The sequence below is a fragment of the Drosophila mojavensis genome, unplaced genomic scaffold (genome assembly GCF_018153725.1).
Source record: "Drosophila mojavensis isolate 15081-1352.22 unplaced genomic scaffold, ASM1815372v1 contig_36, whole genome shotgun sequence".
NCBI classification, from domain to species: Eukaryota; Metazoa; Arthropoda; class Insecta; order Diptera; family Drosophilidae; genus Drosophila; species Drosophila mojavensis.
The window spans coordinates 4,975,117-4,995,923 of record NW_025318858.1 but is presented as its reverse complement, the minus strand read 5'-3'; the positions used below and the strand labels follow the sequence as shown (position 1 = coordinate 4,995,923).

The following is a 20,807-nucleotide window of genomic DNA, read 5'->3' as shown; positions in this document are numbered from 1 at the left end:
GTGCAGGGGTGCAGACGGTGCGTTTTCAGCGCATGGGGCACCACCCTAAATAAGCATAATGCACTGCAGCAGGACCTTGACAGAAGCCTGGAAGCTGCGTAATGGAGCCATCCATAGATGCAGCACTAAATTGCTCGTCACGTAATTAGAGCGCCATCTAGTGAGTGAATATGGAGGCGGAGTACGAACGCACACTTCAGCTGGACGGTCCAACTTAATGCGACTGTAATGAGAGACCGACGAAATGAAGAGCAAAGTGTCGAGTGAGGACTTAACTCGCGTAATGTGGAACAAGTGAAAGAAATAAAAGAAGGCTGTGGAAAGAGGGAAGAGTAAAGAAGGAATAGTATGAGAATTGAAGAAACTGGTTATGAGAGCTAAGTTCAGTGAGAGAGAAAACGAATGATGGAACCTGGGGAACGAGTGGAATAAATGTAGTATTACTTGTAAAGATAACTACGGAGATATAAAGAAATTATGCAATATGGAAACAATATAGAAGAGCTATATTAAGTAGTTGAGGTGAATGTCGGAAGAGAGAAAATGGTAAAAGAAAAGAGAAGCAAAAAGAGTTGATGCATTAAAGAAGGGAATGAATAAATCAGTAAATTAAATGTACCAGTTGAAATATTCAGTAAGTTCTGAGAAGGCTATAAGTAAAATGTGTCAAAGGCTTATCAGTAGTACTAGCAGCAGGAGTAACAGTAAGCGATGCTTGATGAGGACACTTAACATATGCAAAAATAGAAACAGGAGGAGGGGAAAGTAACGGCATATACAAGTGGAACGAATACAAAGAAATCAACTAAACTTTAAATTCTTTGAAACTGGCAAATATTCTATTTTATTACTATTCCATTTATCCAGGGATGTTCCTTATGTATATGTTTCCTATAATATAGATATGAATAGCATTTAAACTGAGCTTTTTATATATAAAAGTTAAGGTGAATTAAATCATAGAATGTGCAGAGCAAACAAAATGTGTAATGAGTTAAATGCATATAACTACAAATAATAAAAAAAAAAAAAAAAATTGATAAGTAAAAATAATAATAATAATATTAATAAAATGAAATAAAGAAAATAATAAAGTAGGAAAATAAATAAATAGGTAAATATATGTATAACAAAAATCAAATAACAGTCGGTTTTTGTTTATTTTTATTTTTAAAATTTATTTAATTATTTATTTTATTTTATTTTATTTACTATTTTCTTTATTTTATTTTTAAGAAACTGAAAGTCAAGCCATTTTCTATGAAAGAATATAGAGGATGATAAATAGACAAGTGGGCAGTTGCAAAATATTTATTTATTCATAATATTTTATATTTATATTGAATAAATTGTGAGCGATTATAAATAATATAAACTTTTAAAACATGCAATAATATTGAAAAACGGGCCAGCCGAATATTTCCTCTCTTGAAAGAGGCGAATAATCTTTCAACATAAATAATAAATGCTAGTTTAGCGATTCGTAAGTCAACACAGTAGTCTCTCCCGTTTGAGTAGATTCCCAAGTCAGATAAACAATAGGAATTGATTAGTTAATATCATAGGCAGCTAAACAAAATTATATTAATGGAAGACACGAGCGAATCGAGTTGCTCGGCACTCCACCCAGAGACATCAGCAGAGGCGGACAGCGATACACAGAGACAGCAGCAGCAGCAACAGCAGGCGGGCGGGGTCAATACATTGGAGGCAGATCATGGCGAGGGGAAGCAGGAGCAGGACGAGGAGGAGCTGGAAGAGAAGCCCATGTGCAGTGCCGACTGCCATAAGACAAAGAAACGATTTACGGTCAAGAAATGGAATGCGGTTGCAATGTGGGCATGGGGTAAGACATAAGTAGCTCACTAAGCTGATTATTAAACAATATCCGGCTTACTGTTTCACGTTTTCCCGCAGATATTGCCGTAGATACCTGCGCCATTTGCCGAAATTCGATAATGGATCTGTGCATCGAATGCCAAGCGGATCCCAATCAAAATTCCTTCGAGGAGTGCACCGTCGCCTGGGGCGTTTGCAACCACGCGTATCACTTCCATTGCATCTCGCGTTGGCTCAAATCGCGCTCCGTCTGCCCGCTGGACAATCGCGAATGGGAGTTCCAGAAGCTGGGCCGTTAGCCTCGGCATGGCGAACTTGTAATACGAAATCGTTGAGCGCTGACTCAACGTCTTGAACTTTATCATTATTTTGTGTGTTAATTATGCAACGTTTCGGCAACTGACGCAGATGGCGGAAGCGGGTGGCGGGGGGGCGTGGCTGCGGCCAATTATCATTTTTGTGTGCGCTGGCAACTTTTGCCGGCACTTAATAAACGAGGCCGCGGAGCCGCCGCGGCGTTCGCTCCGTCTGCTGTGCAACTCAAAACTTTATCCGCCGCCTCTTGGACGAGCTGGATTATCAATTTTGCAGCTCGCTCTTTGCGAATTGCCAACCTTTGAACTTTGCGCAATAAGTTCTAGGCCGACCGTGCACTTAGCGACGCCAAATTTGCTGAACAGCGCTGCGAATTTAGCGGTTTTTGGAGCGAGATTTAAGCGGCAAAGAATGGATTATGAAGTTATTAGTTGTAATTTGAGTTTGAGCTTACTTAATATTGATGGGAAAGAGGATATAAGCGGATATAATCCGCGGGTTGATGTAGACGGAGTCGGCAACAAAAACTAGATTTTTATAGGGTGCTCAGTCGATTTAGGTTAGTTGATAAGCCTTCCCATGCCCGTCTACCCACCGTCCAACCGACTGTCTATCCATCGTCCAGCCGATCGTCCATCCCATTTTCTATTCTATCGTCCTTTCTTAAGTGCACTGTCCGAGCGACCGTTAGACCGCCGTACGACGGTCTGTCTTTACTTCTGTATACAAAATGCATTAATCTCTTGAAGGTTTTCATATTATAAACGCAGATCAAGCTTGCTTCAAGAGATGATTGATGATTTTATTGTATGGGAAATATTTCATAATCTATAAATTTGACAAATTTGGTATATAGATCGTGCCCTACCAAACGTTCGTTTATTTATTAGACATTATAATTAATCTAATATTAATTTAAGCACTGACAATTGGGGCATTCAGCTTGACCGACAGCTGGAATTCACCTTCATGATTTTTTAATTACGATAAGATTTTAATATATATGAATGTGAAAATGCGTAATGAATATATATATTTTCTGATATTTATATATTTAGTAGTTTTATAGTTATATATTTTTAAAGTTGTATATATAAAATATCTGTTGACTTAATAACACATAACAATATTAAGCAATTAATTAAAATATTTCAAATTTATTTTAAATTTTATAATGAATCGAATATAGTATCTTCCGAAGAATACAAAACACATATTAAAAAAAAAAAAAAAATAAATAAATAAATAAAAAAAAAAAAAACTCTTCGAAATCGTTTTTCTCATCTAAATGTGTAATTTCTTGTTCTTTCATCAGCTCGAATTTCCTTCGATAGTTACATAGCCGACAACCCTGAAAGTTTTCGTTTTAATCAAGGGCTCATCGATTTTATGAAGTGCCTCGATTTGCGTCTCAGCTGTCAATTAGCTGTGCGTTGCAAGCACGGTGCATAATTAAATAGAATTACAGTTTAATTGTGGGCCAAGATGTATCAACACACGGGCCCGCATCTTGATTGTTTGCCTGCTGTCTGCTCACACACACACAGACACACACATACACTCCACAAACACACACACGTCTCACTCCTGCAGACAGTCAGGCGGAAGCACAACAAATTGGCAGCTCTCCATTCAACTTGTCCGAAACTTGTCTATTTGCCCTCGCTCCTGCCCTTGGCCGCGCCCCGCTCGTTGCTTCTTTTCATTTTTTGCACGAAAATTAAGTTTGTTTTCCATTAAGTTAAATAATTACAAAATTATCCACCACTCAAAGGCTTTGGCTGTAACTAAGAGTAGCTCTTGGGTGCGTGTGTGTGTGTGTCTCTATGTATGTGTGTGTATGTGTGTGTGTGTGTGTGCGTGCTTGTTTTGCCGAAGTGGCGTAGCTGCTGCGACGACACTTAGAACACTGCCGAACCGGAGCGGCAGCTGCACTTTTCCGTGTAACTGACAATGATAGCTCTGCCTGCTTGGCTGACTCATTATCTAACCAGGGCTGTCGAAGGACCCAAAAAATTGCGGTGACGGAAGTGAAGGGACTTGAAGTAGAGAGAAATACTGAAATTTATATTTATAGAGCAGAGAGCAGGATGCAGGTACAACGATAATTTTGTTTGAATAGATACATATATACAATTTCGTAGTATATCTGAGCTAAACTCTCTTATGTAGACGATGTTCATACGTATATATATATGACTTATACAAAATTATCGATATATGTTGTATAATTTGAACAAATTAAAAAATATCGATACATATAACAAAAGATTTATAATTTTAAAAAAATATTGATATTTATTTTAATATTATACTTTATTACATATAATAGGCAAAATATTAACACGTGAAAAATATTCACTTTTGCTTGTTACGTTTTAGATATTTAAAAAATAGCTTTATTTATTTGTTTATTTTTGTAAAAAGAATAATATAGTAGCTGCTTCCATTAATTAAATTAAAAATTGTATTCACATGTTTTGTTTTATTTCCAGTTTAGGCTAGGAAACAAATGTTGATTTTTTGAAAGGTTTTTTATTTATAATTTATTTTCAAATTTGTTTAATTACAATATTGTTATTTATTTCAAATTTGTTTAATTACAATATTGTTATTTATTATAAAAATAATTATTATTATTATTATTTTTTTTTTCAAATTAATATTTAAATTTTCTATATTTATTATACGAATTTTTTTAAAATTAATAATTTTATTTTTTTAAAGTAATAATATTAGTTTTTAGTTTCTAGCATAATCTCTTATACTTCATTATTAATTAATGTTTTAATATATTTTATTATTACTCATTTACATTACAAGAAACTAAAAATTACAAAAATATTAAAAAATTAACAAACAGGACCTATTCCATTTTCAAATATATATACATTTCCACACTCAAGCAAGCTTTTAAACACAAATAGTTTATCGTTTCAGCTCAATTTGTTTTCAGCCCTGGCTTCCACGGCTTTTGAGTTTGGGAGAAAGTTTTGCTTCAGCGCTGCTTCATTTTGTTTTTTCGCCTGAACCGAGGCTCATTATCTTTTCATTCGTTTTTCTTTTGCTTTTACATTTGTTTCCTTTCTGCATTTGTCTGCTCGCTGTTCGCTGCTCGGCGTTTTTCTTTTCTTTAACGCTTCGCTAATCAAATTCAACATTTTTCCGTTTTAATTTGACAATTCGAAAACAGGCCAGTCGACGCAGGGGGCGCTGTGTGGGAGCCAACAACAGCTGTGCGTTGTCAATTGGAAAATGATAAAGTGACGCGGCGAATAATGAAAATGGAAATTGGCATAGGAAGTGAAACTGATAACTGCGCTATGGCGTTGACAGGCCCAAGGCTGTTGCTGTTGCTGGTGCTGCTGCTCCTACTGCCGCAGCAGTCCGAGCGAGTGTTAAGCTGCTGCTTAGTTCTTACTTTGTCGCGCAGCAACGACCGCTGCCACCCCCAGCCCGCCCCTCAACCGATTGTCTTTGAAGGCGACCTGCAGTGCAGCTGGTGCGCTAAATGCATTACAATTAGCGCAAATTATCCGTGTCCAGTTGCAGCAATTGTCTTCAGTTGTTGGCCGTGGCAACTTGATTGAATTTACTTGCCGAGCGCGTGACTGGCGAGCAGCGACGTGCTGCGTATGCCATATTAACTAGGCGACATGGCGTATTAGTCATGCAACATATTAAGTATACGCGATGTTCAACGAACATCTTGGTTGCCAAAAGTGGACAGCAAAGCTAAGTTTATTTTGATAATGTATTTTAAAATATTTTAAGCCAGGTATATATATATATATAAATATATATATTTTTTTTTTTTTTAGTATTAATATATACATATATAGTAGAATTAAAATTCAAAATAATGCAGAAATAAGTTTAATAAAAAAGAGAGAAATATGTTATTTATTTATTTATACATATTATAAATAATATAATTTTTGAATGACACATATTTTTATTATATATATATATTTTTATTTTTTTTAATATTTATTTTTCATTATTTTGACATTGATGTCAGTTTAGTTGGTTAAGCTTACATCACATCTATCTATCTGTATGAGTTGATTAAAAAAATATTAATTTTGATTGGTTGGACTATGTTGAAAACTTAGCGCAGAATATTTTTAAAATATATTTGGCTTAAAATGCTGAATAAATTATTTAACATGGCCCTAGTAGGGTCTACAGATTGTCCCTTCGATATTAGACATTAGTCTTACTGTCAAATATATATATTAAAGTGCATTAGCCAAACTGCCTAAAATATTCAACACGTCTTAATGGCTAACCCTATTTAAAAGTATATCCCCTATCATAGGCCTTCACATGCAGATATATTTCAAAGTGCGTTGGCTTTATGGCATATTAAGTATACGCCACAGTAGCCGTTTATTTAAAAATTTTCCAGACAGCCTCTGAACTATTTCCATTTTTATTTTTATTTTTATTTTTATTTTTTTTTTTTTGATGTGCTAACTAGACATAAGTTTAAAGTTGAATTTTAGAGCATATTTTGTTTTAATTATTACAAACCGTTTTGTTTCAACTTTTCGTAATTTATGCATGGCTTTGGCGGCCTTTCATGTGTGTCTCCTTCTCTCTCTCTCCTCTCTCTCGCACACTTAACCGCTTTCCCCACAAGCGAGCGCTTAGCTCACTTATCAGCTGGCTTGCAGGCAACTTGCAGCGGGACTGTTAGATGTCAATATAATTTAGGCAAATGTATGCAACTTTCTATAGAGCTATAGAGACAGCAGCGGCCATGCTCGACCACTCGCTCTCCCTCCCCCTCCCTCGCACTGTGTGTGACACATTTAACTTTAGCAATTTTTAATCATAAAACTTTGCCGGCTCGATCTCGTCGCGTCTGTGCCTTCTTGGCATTTGCATATTTCTAATTCCAAAGTTGTAATTAGTATAATTTTACAGCTCTAATTGGATGATGATTTGCGCAACTTCATTCAGTCAGACTTCAGCCTGGTACTGGAAGGCCAGGTCGTAACCTTCGTTTAGCTGGCAGTCAGCTGCCGAAAGTGAAAGTCATTAACATAAGTTTCGTATCAAAGCCTTGACACACGCACACACACACGCACACATATGCACACACATGTCTGCAGCTGCAGCCTTATCATCAAGTCAGACGTCTCGCTGGCTAGGCTTATGTCGTAAGACTCAAGGCTCAAGGCTTGCCCCACACGTATGGCTGATACCTTGAGAGGCCTGAGGCAAAAGTCAGCCGAGCACAGCCAAACACTTTGCACACATACGAAATGTGTAAATTTTTGGGCCCTAAGCATCATTCAAAATAATTTAAAAAAATAAAATATTTTCCCTGCATCTAACTTGACCGACTTCTGAGCTTTATTATTTTGCTTTAATAAACTCAAGTTTTTGTCAAATTTATTTTCTCTTTCAGCTCTAGGTTGCATAAATTTGTATTTAAATATCACAGCTTACATCGAAATGAATTTAAAAACATTTTAAACACGCTTCTAATGCTGTAAAAACATTTATTTATATTTGTTTGCAAGATGTGAGCTTTGTATAAATTGTTGTTTAATAGTTTCTTGTTCGTTTTGCACATTTATCTAACGAGAATATTTTGTACATATAAAAAAAAAAGCGCAAAGGCAAGCATAAAATGTACTAAATCTTTGCCCAAATATTGTGTGAGCCTATAAATAAATATAACAAAAATCCAGTGCACACACACAGAGAGAAGGAGAGATACACATTGAGTATCGCATCGCATCCACTACAATGGGCATTGATCTAAGTTCTGAAGTCATTTTGAATGTTTTTGATTCCACTGATTTGTTTATTTATGCATAAAGCATGCAATTTTTGCATTTTACGCGCGCATCAGCAAAATGCTGTAACAGAGAGAGAGGGAGAGAGGGAGAGGGCATAGCAGAAAATGTTTTTTTCTTCTTTCGCTTCTCTCTCTCTGTGCTTGGCAAAAGTTTCGTGTGTGCTGAGAGAACTTTAGCTGGGCCAGAAAACTTAGATATTCCAAGCGAATGCACTCGCACGCAATGTGCACTGCAGTGCAGTGAAGTGCTCTGTGCGAGTGAGTTTCGCAAACAAATCAAAATCAAAAATCGTGTGTGAATGCGACTCTCGACTCGTAAACATGGCTGACTCTGCCACTGCCACTGTCGTTGCCAGTTGCCAGTTACCGGTTGCCCGTTTGTCCCAGCAGCAAACGGAAACGGAAGCTGCACAAAACGATTTCATTTGCGCTGAACAACTTTTGATATGCATTTCTGTTCGTCTCATCTTTGTCCAGCTCTGCCTCTCCCTCTCTCGCTCTCTTTTACTCTTTCTGTATATGTCTGGCTCTGTTTGCATTGACACGGATCGGCTATCTGCTGACAACTTGACTGTGCCCCTTAGGAGGCTGGCTGTGCCACTTGTAGCGCTTTAAAGAACCCATAAACCGAAGGTAGAAGACGTATCAAATGAATATTGCGTATACGCCATGCCAGACGCGCCAGCAGAGCGTTGACAAACGCACACACCCACACCAACACGGATTTTACAATTTTTATTATCTTTTATATAAAAACACATTTTTTTTTCTTAGCTGCAATATATTCCCCTTTCAAGTGAGACGCGAACGGACCTCAGAGTCAGGAGAGTCAGAGTCAGAGGCGGAGGCGGAGCAGGAGTCGCAGGCAGGAGTCGGAGACGTAGCATCTCGTAAGAATTGCTAATAACCAATTTCGATTCAATTCAAGTGTCAGCACAAGACGACAAAGATGATAATGATGATGATGATGCTGATGATGGCGATGATGACGTTGGCAGCGTACGACTAACGGAGACCAAGCAACCACAAGCCGCACAGGAAGCACAGCCAATTGAGTATTAATGGTCAGACTGCCGGCTGCTGATGCCAGCAACTTTCCTGCTTAGAATTATGGCACACAGACAGAACGAGAGAGAGCGAGAGAGAGAGAGAGAGAGGGATAGCGCAAGAAAGTTGTGGCTGGGGCGCATTTGAAAGTAAAATCATACGTATTGGAAAAAAAGAGAAAAAAAAAGAAAAAATCATCGATGCTTCGGTTCGCTTCGCTGCCAGATCAAGGATGATATATGAGATTAGCTCAAGTGGTTGGCGCTCACTTCAGCACTACCCACCTCCTCTCTCTCCATCTCTCTCTCTCTCTCTCGCTCTGTATCTTTTGGTATGGCAGCACGCCAAGGCGACACAAAATGTCCGATTTTATATTAATGATAAATTAAATTGTTCATTGACTTGAATAATTTTGTGCGTGTTGTCCTTTTGGGGTCGCATAGTTCTCGCATTTGGCTCGGTATATGTTATGTTATCTTTCTCGCATGATGAATTGATGAATGCCATGCGAAAAACTCTAGTGTTAAATTATGCAACTCTATTATACGAGCATTAGTAAATAATTGATGGCCACGCACTTATCGAGATGAAAGAGGATAACCAAAATAAAGGAAGGAGAAAGTCAACTTGGAAGGTAGGTTGACAGATTGTGGACATTTCGTCTACGCATTGAGACCAAATAAATGCAAGAATAATGATGTTCTAGATTAATTATTAAGCTGTTGCGGCATGTGGGAATAGCGAGAGCGCAGGCCCCGAGAAATTCGAGTGCCTAGAGAGCAAGCAGTTCAATAATTTAGCAATTTCATAGTTGCTGGCAATAATTTTTGTTGTTTTTCCAACTATCTGCGGAGCAGGAATATTTCAACTGAGGCCGACTCGCAGCGCAGTGAGGCGACGGAACAAAACAATTTACAGATTTTCACAAAAATTTTAATTAAACAAATTTTGTGTGGAAAGGAAGCATTGCCCCAGACCCGAGGGCCCGCCTGGCCCCCCTGAAAGTTTTCGCACGGTCTGCGACTTCCTTGGTCGTAGGAAGTTGGCACGAGCAACTCCGCTTCCACTTTTTACACCATAAGTTGTGCCCAAAATAGCAGAAAACTTGCCACCGATAATATAAAAATGAAGCTACAAAATAATAATAAAGCACAAGCTCCCTTTCAACTATGCCGCCTCCTGTCGCCCTCTCTCTCTCACTCGCCCTCTCTTTCTCTGTGCTCGAAATGCTGTGTAGGAAATGTGCAAAAGTTTTGCGCAGCACAACAACTATGCAGCAAATCCCAACAGCTGTCCCACAGAATGTTGACCCACCGATTTTTGGTAGGTTTTCGCATAAATCTGTGCGGCAGGCAGCTGGCAGCATTTGAATGTCACCATTGACTGGCCCCACTGCCTGACAACAGGAGTCGTAGTCGTAGTTGGAGCGAATGTCTGTCTGTCTAGACTGCAAGCCATGCGCTTCGCTTATAAAGTTGTCTTATGCTCAACCTAAAACCAATGTCTGACTACCACTTAAGCGAGCTAAACATATAAATCTCGCAATGCTTGGTATTTCACAACAACGGCAATAGCAGCAACAACAACAGTCAGCGGGAGTCAACAGCAATGCGCAATTTTATTGCCAAACCTCAGACGTTGCGTATACGTAACGTAAGCCAAGGCAAGCCAAGCCAAGCTGCTGCTGCTGCTGCTTCTGCTACAGCTGCCATGCATTGTAGCCGTAGGGCAGTTAAGCTGCAAATTTAACGTGGCTCCCAGCACAGTTTGACTTTGACAGTTCAGCTCTGAATGCTGAAGTGCTGGGGCGTTCTCGACATTCACTTTGAGTAACAATTTGGCCAAAGCAATTTCGACTTAAAGTTTTGTCACATGTTCCACTCGACATTTGGCTCAAAATACTTGCGCAAACTTTTCACCAGCTCCTTGCCGGCTTTTGCACCGTAACGAAAATTAGAGCGGAGATTGAAAGCTGAAATGTTGAATGAAATTGCCTTTATAGATATACGCAAAATGCAGCTGATACGAGTTCCAATATTCAAAGACGGGCAAATGTCTAAATATTCGAATATAGTTATTCATGAAAATATGCAACTATATTTGAAATTTGTGTAAGCGCCTGGACTTGAGAGAGTATGTGAATTGTGTCACATTAAAAATGTTTAAACTGCTGAAGCAGAGATATTGCGATTCGATTATAGCACTTATAATTTATTAATTTATTTATTAATTTATTTATTTATATATTTACTCATTTATTTATTTATTTATTTATTTATTTATTTATTTATTTATTTATTTATTTATTTATTTATTTATTTATTTATATATTTATTTATTTATTTATTTATTTATTTATTTATTTATTTATTTATTTATTTATTTATTTATTTATTTATTTATATATTTATTAATATATTTATATACTCTGTATAGATTTATTTATTATTTATTTACTGCACAATTTAATGTCCATCTGTACAATTGATGATGTTCTACTACATATTACATTGAGTCTGAATTAATCAATTAAAAAAAAACTCCTTTAATAATTAAAGAAAAATATTAATATATAATACATTTGCACCTAAGCACACGCCTTGAAATATATTATATTATTATAGTTAATCTTAATTAATTAAAATTGAAAAGAAATAAATAAATAAGTTATAACAAAATATAAATCAATAATTAAATAAAAAAATAGCTAATAAATAAATAAAATAATTAATTGAATAGCTCATAATGAAAGAAATCTAAATAAAATAATAAATAAATAAATGAATTAATTAAATAGCCAAAAATTTGTCGAGCTTCCCTAAGCTAAAGCAGCATCAAAAAAAAAAAAAAAAAAAAAAAAAAAGTAAGAAGACTCTAGTCGAGACTGCTCGACTAGGAGATACCCTGAACCCTCAAATCTGATATTCTAATCACTCTGCACTTCTTTTCGGCACACGTACATACACATCCACGTATTAGAACGCGCTCTGCTAACTGCGCAGTAAGCAGCAACTGCGCTTGTGCTGCGCTGCAGAGTGGGAAACATTATAAGAATTTATTTGTTGAATAATTTAATTTCTAGACGTGCAATCTTAATGAAACTTTCAGAACATAATCATAATGTTCAAATGTATGTACATTCCAAAGCACAAGTCTCTAGTACTTGAAATACGCCTTTTACAAAGGTGAGGGTGAGGGGGTGGATATAAGGGTGGGGGTAAATTACAACAAAAATCGAAATTATATAAAATGCATATAAGTCTACATATAAAATTTGGAAGCTCTAGCTCTAAAGGTGTAGGAGGTATAATTAAATAACTAGCTTTCGATAAGGTTTTTGATCGATAATAAATTATCGGGAGTAGTTATCGATATAAAAAGAAAAACTTGATATGCGCGTGATATACACGGACCTAGGAAAAAAAATTTCAAGTCTCTAGCTCTTATATCTTCTGAAATCGACGCGTTCATACATACGGACGGACGGACGGACGGACGGACGGACAGACAGACGGACAGGGCCAAATCGACTCAGCTCGTCGCCCTGATCAAGAATATATATACTTTGTGGGGTCTGCCACGCCTCCTTCTGCCTGTTACATACTTTTAACAAAACCATTATACCCTGATTTCCCATTGAAAATGGGTTCAGGGTATAAAAACGGAAAGAAAGAGTGAAATTATTCAAACACTTGACAAATTGTCGCACCTTTTTATATGCACTCATGACACACATTGCATTTGTTGTCACTTTGGCATTTGGAGCGTGTCCCCAGCGCCATGATTAAAAATGAAAAGTGCTAAAAATTATATATTCCACTTACAATGCAAATACAGAAAGAACGATAGAGAGAGATAGAGCGAGAGGGGGATGGATAGACAATGTCGAGTGAGTCGACCACCTGGCCATTATTTATGTTAATTGTTTGAGGCTGTGGCTGAGGCGGCGCTCATCATGTCTTCTGTTTGTCAACTCGAAAAATGGGAAAGAGCGCCAGGGCGAGACAACGATGTGCTAGTGAGAGTGTGTGTGTGTGTGTGTGTGTGAGTGTGCGTTATTAGGCTAATGGCTGCCCCATGGGCATTCAATGCTATTGTCTTCTCGTCTCCATCGTTGTGGCCGCTGCTGTTGCAAATATGCGATGGCAGGCTGGCTGGCCGAGCTTCCAGGCTAACTGCGAAAGCCACGCACAAAACGCATTGAGACACCATAATTGCAGCCAGTTGCCGTTGCCAGTTGCCAGTTGTCTCTGTATGTCATTCAGCTATTCATGCAGCTCTCTATACTCGACTCTCTCACTCAGTTTATGTGTGTGTGTGTGTGTGTTTGTGTGTGTGTGGGAAGGCGCAAGTGCGTTAAGTGCAATAACAGCTATGACAGCAATTGCGCTGACAGGCAAAGCAAACGCAAAATGGAACACATTCAGCAGCAGCAGCACCAGCAGCAGCAACAGCAGCAGAAGAGCAGTTTATATTTAGACTGGCTCACACAATAACCAACTCACTGACTGACTGACTGACTGACTGACTGACTCTACACTCTACAGTCTCTACTGTCTGGCCCTTGGCTGTGGCTGTAACAAATAAATTTTACTTGAGCTAGCTTGACATGCTGCCAATTGAGCGCGCGCCTCGCCTTTGCCTCACGCCTCATGCCTCACTTTACATTCCCCACACAAACAGGGTCAATTTGAGAGACGGCACACAAGTGAGCCCGAAAGGCAAGAGCTGAGCAAGTGCGGGCTCAGCTCAGCTCATCTTAAAGTACATGCCCCAACTGAGAATAGAAGAAAGCTAATTTTAACAAATTATGAAGCATAAAATATAAACGCAAAAAAAAAAGAAAAATAATAATAATAATATTTTTTGGTTATTTTAATAAAAAAAAAATAATAATAATAATAAAAATTTTAATTTTAAAAAATTTTTTTAAATTTGTTTGAAACAAATTATTTAATAAATTATTTGTAAGTCCATAAAAATTTTATTTACTGATTAATTATAATATTTGCCTCGATATGTACTTCATTTTGAATTTAAAATTGTTTGTAAATCGGGATAATTATTTTGATATTAATATTGTCGATAGCATATGAAAAATTAGATAGCAAATTATATACTGTCTCTTATCGTGCGAGCTAAATGCAAATAGCAAAGGTAGCACTTATCATGAATATGCTTAACTCTAACCACGATAATGTGAATCAAAATCGTCAGCAGCATAAAAGCGAAAGAAGTCAAGACAACTGTAAGAGAAAAGAGAAATAGAAGATACATATATAGACTATATAGACAATTCATGAATAATGTTTTTTTTTTTTTTTTTTTTTTTTTTTTTAAATATGGAAAGTTTTTTTGTGCACAATCATATGCTCAAATACACTACCGAAAGTCACACCATGATAATGAATACATTTGTAAGCCCACCGACCGTAGTTAAGTCCAATGCTCACAGACACATCCGGCTGTCCCGGAATAGTCCCGCTTTGTTCGATATTGCACAGATTCAATCCAGACCTGCAATTGACAAACCCACCACGAACGGATGCCAGTTGTCATCCCAAATAAAGCCAAAGTGCATGATATCGTCACATTTGTTGCGTATTCCTGGCTGCACAACAAACGGATCCAAGAGTTTCTTATCGATTCGTGTGCCGTCGGAGAATGTGATTAGAGCTGCATACCTGACGAGCTCCTTCGCACATTTGCTTTCATCAGACAAGTCGAATCGATGCCGATGACAACAGTATCGAATGCAGGGCTTGAGCTTGCAGACACATGCTCTCACATGCTCAGCGACCGAGCGGTGTGTGCTCTCGAATTGTCAAGCCGTTGGCTGAACGTCAAGTCAACTGTATCGAAATAGTCGCAATCGGATATTTCCTTTGCTCCAGCTGATGAAATCAATGCCGCGAGTATTCCAATAAATATCATTTTCTCCAATATTCGGCAACACCCGCAGCGGAGCACTGCTGTAACTCGAATGTGAAGAATTTTGGATCAGATTCCGCATTTTTGTAGTGGCCAAGCGAGCTTAGCCAGAGCGTAAATGCTCCTACTGATAAGGGAAAGTATAAGTCATAAGAGTTCCAAAATCGAACTTAGATCGAGTCAAATTTTTTGCTTACGACATTTAATTAAACTAGAACTGAAAGGTGTAATTACTCATAAGAAGTGGGGAAGAAGAAGGGGAACTTCATCTTTGTTATGCTCGGTTATTATATGCCAATCATAATAATTATGTATGTAGTAAATTATCATTAAATAGCAGCTGAAAGATTGTTTCTAAATTAAAATGTAAACAAAAATTTTATAAAATAAAATATAATTTTTTATTTAGAAAATATTCTACATTATAGTAATTATCTGTTAGCTTAATGTTAATGTATTTTATTTATTTTCGGAGCGACTCATAGATGCTCATTAAAGTTATGTGAGTCACGCTATTCGAATAATCATAATTATGACAATAAATTGCCCACCAAAATATTTTCAAATCTATTTGTCAAGGGAATTCATTCCAATCATATTTATTAATTGTTTGATACAAGTTTCACTAAATAAAGAACAATTTTTCGAAGACATGCGTGCATGTGATTTTGTTTTTGTTATTTTTATAAACGTTTATGTATATATGTATGTTAAGCACATATACATATGTATTTAAATATATATTTATGCTGGTTATAATGAGATTATCGCTGTTTTGTAACTTGAAGTGAAATAAAGTTCAACAATTATGAGAAATTGAGGTGCGAGTCGTGTTGGCTGTGATTTATGGGGCATTCCGCTTAGCACCACAGCAATCTGTGCGACTCTGTCAATTTGTTTGGCGCGGCTAAGGCTCCAAGTGGAAGAGGGCGCCACGCAACTGGGCTAAAAACTGGGCCAAGTGAATAATTAAGCGGTTTATAAACATTTGTCTCAGCCGCACCAGAAAACGACGAAGGCGGCGAAACAAACAAAGTTCTTAGCTATCAACCAGGAGCTTGAGCTTGAGTAGCCTAACCCGGCTACGCATTATTTATGCCAGCTGCTGTGGCTGCTGCTGCTGCTGCTGCTGCTGCTTGTGCTGGCCGCAAATGCTTGGGCTCTGTTTGCTGAGCCGAATGTAAACACAGCAGGCCGAGCCGGGGCAAGCCAACTGGAGCCAGTTGGCCAACTTTAAAGTTAACGCTAATTTGCGAGGCCCTTCTTCGAAGGCAACTGCAACTATTTATTTTTAATCGCATGCTCCAATTGCAAAAACAATTTAAAATCAACTCGCTCGTTAAGTGAAGCGGCCGAGGCAAAGCCATTGGCTGCAGTTACCTTTCGACCATGGCGTCACCTTCTCCTGCTGCTGCTGCTGCTGCTACTGCTGGTGCATTTTCGACAAGTGCTTTTAACATTAAATATTCATTTACAGCATTAAGGGCACTCGAAGTCACGCGTTAACGGGCCAAAAAATGCTAGGCTATGTGGATAAAGAGCTGGGGCAGCTGGTAGCTGGCAGCTGCAGCAGCAGCAGGCGGGGCGGCAGGAGGCAGGCAGGTGGGCAGCAGCCAACTGCGAACGTGGCGCATCAAGCAAAACGGACACGGGCGCGCATTAAGTGAATATATATGCCTGGCCCAAAAAACCCAAGCCAAAAAGAAAAAGCAGAAACTTGGCCACCTGCAGCGACCAGCAGGTGTTGGCCAACAAAAGTGGTTGTTGTGCTTGGCCCTTTGCGGAACGCTTTGGTTTTGTTTCATTGCCATCGTTTCAGGGCCAAAAGCTTTGCGAACTAACACGAGAGCGCGATAAACGTGAGCGAGAGGGAGAGAGCGGAGTCGATGTAAGCAGAGAGAGTGATAGGGAGAGCAGCTAGTACTACGCTCTCTCTCTCTCTTTCTCTCTCCCTCTCTTTGATGAGAGACTTTTGCTCGCTCGTCGGCTTTTAAAGCCTTGCCTCTCGTTCGACTCGACTTCAATTTTAGTGTGAAGCGTCGCCTGTGGCCATTCGCATGGGCAATTGACGCCGACCAAGTCTTATTAGTCACCAACTTGCAATAATTATCAAATAACCAATATGCCACAATATTTCAATTTATTTCACTCCTTGTTATAACTACAGATGTTTGTGAATGGTATTTAACAATAATTTAAGAGTTTAGGCTAAAATATTTATTTACATATATATGACATATGACATGTACCCCAATCATATGCAGAAATTTATGAAATATTTATATAAATTTAATTAAATTAAATTTCGTTTATATAATCATAAATATAATATTTTTATTTTAATTGATCTTCAACTCTCAATAGAATTCCCTTGTTAAATATACCATAAATAGCTGACATTTTCTAGTACAAATACTATGCTCATAAAACATTTTCATCAATCAATTCCCATGAATGAAAATAAACAAATGCATTTAAATATAGAACGTTGGCCTTGACATATGCTGAGCAATTGTTTTGTTTACTAATTGACTTTTCTTGTGGTTAAACAATTAAAAAAGTTTAATACTTGATTACTGACGCCGTCTGGGTTCGTTGGTAATTATCGACTGGCGGTCTTATTTATAGATACGAATCAATTAATAGAAAAGTTTTTAGATTTCGGTGGAACTAAATTTCAATGGAAGTAGATTTGACACCCCAAAACCCATTTAAGCACTATTAAGCATAAAATAAATTATATATTGAGGTAATTGAGACTAGGAGCTGTGATATATATGACAATTATGTTACCAAAATGTTCTAGCCAGCAGAGTCCAGGAACACTCGAGCTCAGTTTAATGATTAATGAATGTATGTGTGTGTGTGTGTGTGTGTGTGGGTGTCTGTGAGGGAACATTCGCTCACAGTTGACTTCACAGCTGACATCATAATGTGGCTATTGCTGTCAGTGGCCCCGTTGACAGCTAACGGCTATTGTGATCACAGTGAGTAGATGGAGAATGTCAAAGGCTTTGGGTCAGAATCAATGCCTTCTCAGCTCAATTAGGCAAATTTAATTAAGTCTCATGTTCACATTTCGAATTTGAGCCAAAATCAATGTTCCCCAACATTTGCCAGCTCTAGCTGAATGCTACTAAAAAACGAAAGAAGAAAAGAGAAAATAAAGTCGAGCAGAAATGCGGCGAAGCACTGGGCAATTTATATGCAAGCCGCATGTTGCCGCTGCGTGGCACATGTTGCCAAACATTTGCTTCGACAACTTCTCATACACACACAGAAGCATGCACACATTTATGGCGGGTGCCCAACACATTGGCAAACATAAAATTTAAACATGCATAGGCCAAAAATACAACGCAGAAAACAATACAAACACATAAACAAGCGCAGAGAGAAGTACAAGCAAGTATATGCTAAGAAAAGATTGGGGCCGTAACGAATGTGAAATACACTTTCACCACAATGACAATTACAATGACAATGACAATGATAATGACAATGATAATGATAATGATAATGACAATGACAATGACAATGACAATGACAATGACAATGACAATGACAATGACAATGACAATGACAATGACAATGACAATGACAATGACAATGACAATGACAATGACAATGACAATTACAATGACAATGACAATGACAATGACAATGACAATGACAATGACAATGACAATGACAATGACAATGACAATGACAATGACAATGACAATGACAATGACAATGACAATGACAATGACAATGACAATGACAATGACAATGACAATGACAATGACAATGACAATGACAATGACAATGACAATGACAATGACAATGACAATGACAATGACAATGACAATGACAATGACAATGACAATGACAATGACAATGACAATGACAATGACAATGACAATGACAATGACAATGACAATGACAATGACAATGACAATGACAATGACAATGACAATGACAATGACAATGACAATGACAATGACAATGACAATGACAATGACAATGACAATGACAATGACAATGACAATGACAATGACAATGACAATGACAATGACAATGACAATGACAATGACAATGACAATGACAATGACAATGACAATGACAATGACAATGACAATGACAATGACAATGACAATGACAATGACAATGACAATGACAATGACAATGACAATGACAATGACAATGACAATGACAATGACAATGATAATGACAATGACAATGACAATGACAATGACAATGACAATGACAATGAAAATGACAATGACAATGTCATATTGATCGATGATAATGATAACAGCAATGATATATAACTTTAATAATAATAATAATATTAATCGTAATGGTACATATAATGTAAAAAAGAGAGACAATATATATTGGATGAGTATAGGCACTCGCAGTATAGAACAGTTGCTATTATTAAATATTATGCTTCTCTGTTCTCATCAACATTTATGATTTCATCGATTGGGTTTTTGTGACCCTAGGATATGTGAGTGAGCTGACGCTTGTTGTTTGCTTAGCTGCCGATTGCATGGGCTGCTAAGCAGCTTAAGTAGCAGCATACAAACGCACACACTGACACACACACACACGCACTGTCGCATACAGAGGCAAGCAGACAACGTAGTCTATACGTGTGTAATGTACATATGTCTTCATGCATGTATGCATGCGCATGCCACATATTTGCATATTTGCGTGTCGCTTAAAATATTTGCGCTCTTGGTGCGCCTGATTATGGCGCTTAAAGAAACACTTAAAAAAGCCAACCAGCCGAAGCTGAAGTCGAAGCTAGGCGAAGTGCCAAGTGCAATTGGGGTTAATATCCTAGCTACGAAATAATATCGCCAACAGCTAGAAAGAGAAGACGAGAGAGCGACAGACAGAGAGATAGAGAGAATCAGAGGCAAAGGCTGAGGCAGAGACAGCGTCAAGTTGAGGCTGAGGCGCACATTATTTGAATTATTTATGGTTAAGTTTATGGCAAAAATTGTTGACTTGAATTTATTTTTTTGGCGCGCGCTGCTTAGAAAATGTTCACGACTCGCAACAGCTACAGCGAGTGTCATGAAAAATACGCAAAAATTAATAAAAAGTTGTTGCATAATAAGCAGTTACTGGGCCCGACTTGTTATTGTCGTTGTTGCTGGCTGGCTGGCTTGCTTACTTGCTTGGCTGGTGTTGTGCCTGCTGCCTTTAGCCTCGCGTGCCGGCCAAATTAAAAGCCAACAATGTCTGCAAACAGCCAGCAAATGAAGCAAAACTACGACGTGCTGTTATTTGTGCGCCTGTAGCCCAGAGATTTTTGTCGCCTTGTGCCAGAGGCCATAAATTCGCGCAGGTTGGCGCATTTTTTCGCATAGATACAGTCCAACCCCTTCCCAACGTTTCTCTGTCTCTCACTCTATCTGTGTATGTGTGTGTGTGTGCATTGACATTTACAAAGTGAGAATTTAATTAAACTTAATGAAAGTGCATGCCTCTATCCAGTCTGGCAGCTAGCCAGCAATGCCTGAAACACTATAGCCAACAATTTTTGGCCATTGTTGTTGTTGATGTTGCCATTAACACAGCGGCGTGGCCATCAAAAACGGGTTGATAAGCAAACGGCCGTCTACCAGCCATCGTAGGCGGAGGAGCACACAGCGTGTTACGCTGCGTATGCTTAACAAACAAATGCGAATGCAAAAGAAATCGGCCAATGGAAACGGACGAATATCGGAACGTACAACTGACCCACATTCAGGCACTCAACTGCATTGTACTCGTCTGCTCCAGTTGCTCTACTCCTTTTGCTACCTAATTTAGTGGGCCCCCAGTCGGTATACAATGTTGGCGCACGCTGCGTATGATT

General features: G+C 38.0%; 1 protein-coding gene across 1 annotated transcript; it reads left to right on the top strand.

Annotated features, from left to right (window-relative positions):
- Positions 1-1,502: 1,502 nt before the first annotated feature.
- On the top strand, positions 1,503-2,385 carry LOC6576002 (RING-box protein 1). The gene is made up of 2 exons (XM_002001970.4): positions 1,503-1,846; positions 1,918-2,385. Exons 1-2 carry the CDS (start codon positions 1,588-1,590, stop codon positions 2,136-2,138), a joined length of 480 nt encoding a protein of 159 aa, XP_002002006.1. The 5' UTR covers positions 1,503-1,587; the 3' UTR covers positions 2,139-2,385.
- Positions 2,386-20,807: the final 18,422 nt, after the last annotated feature.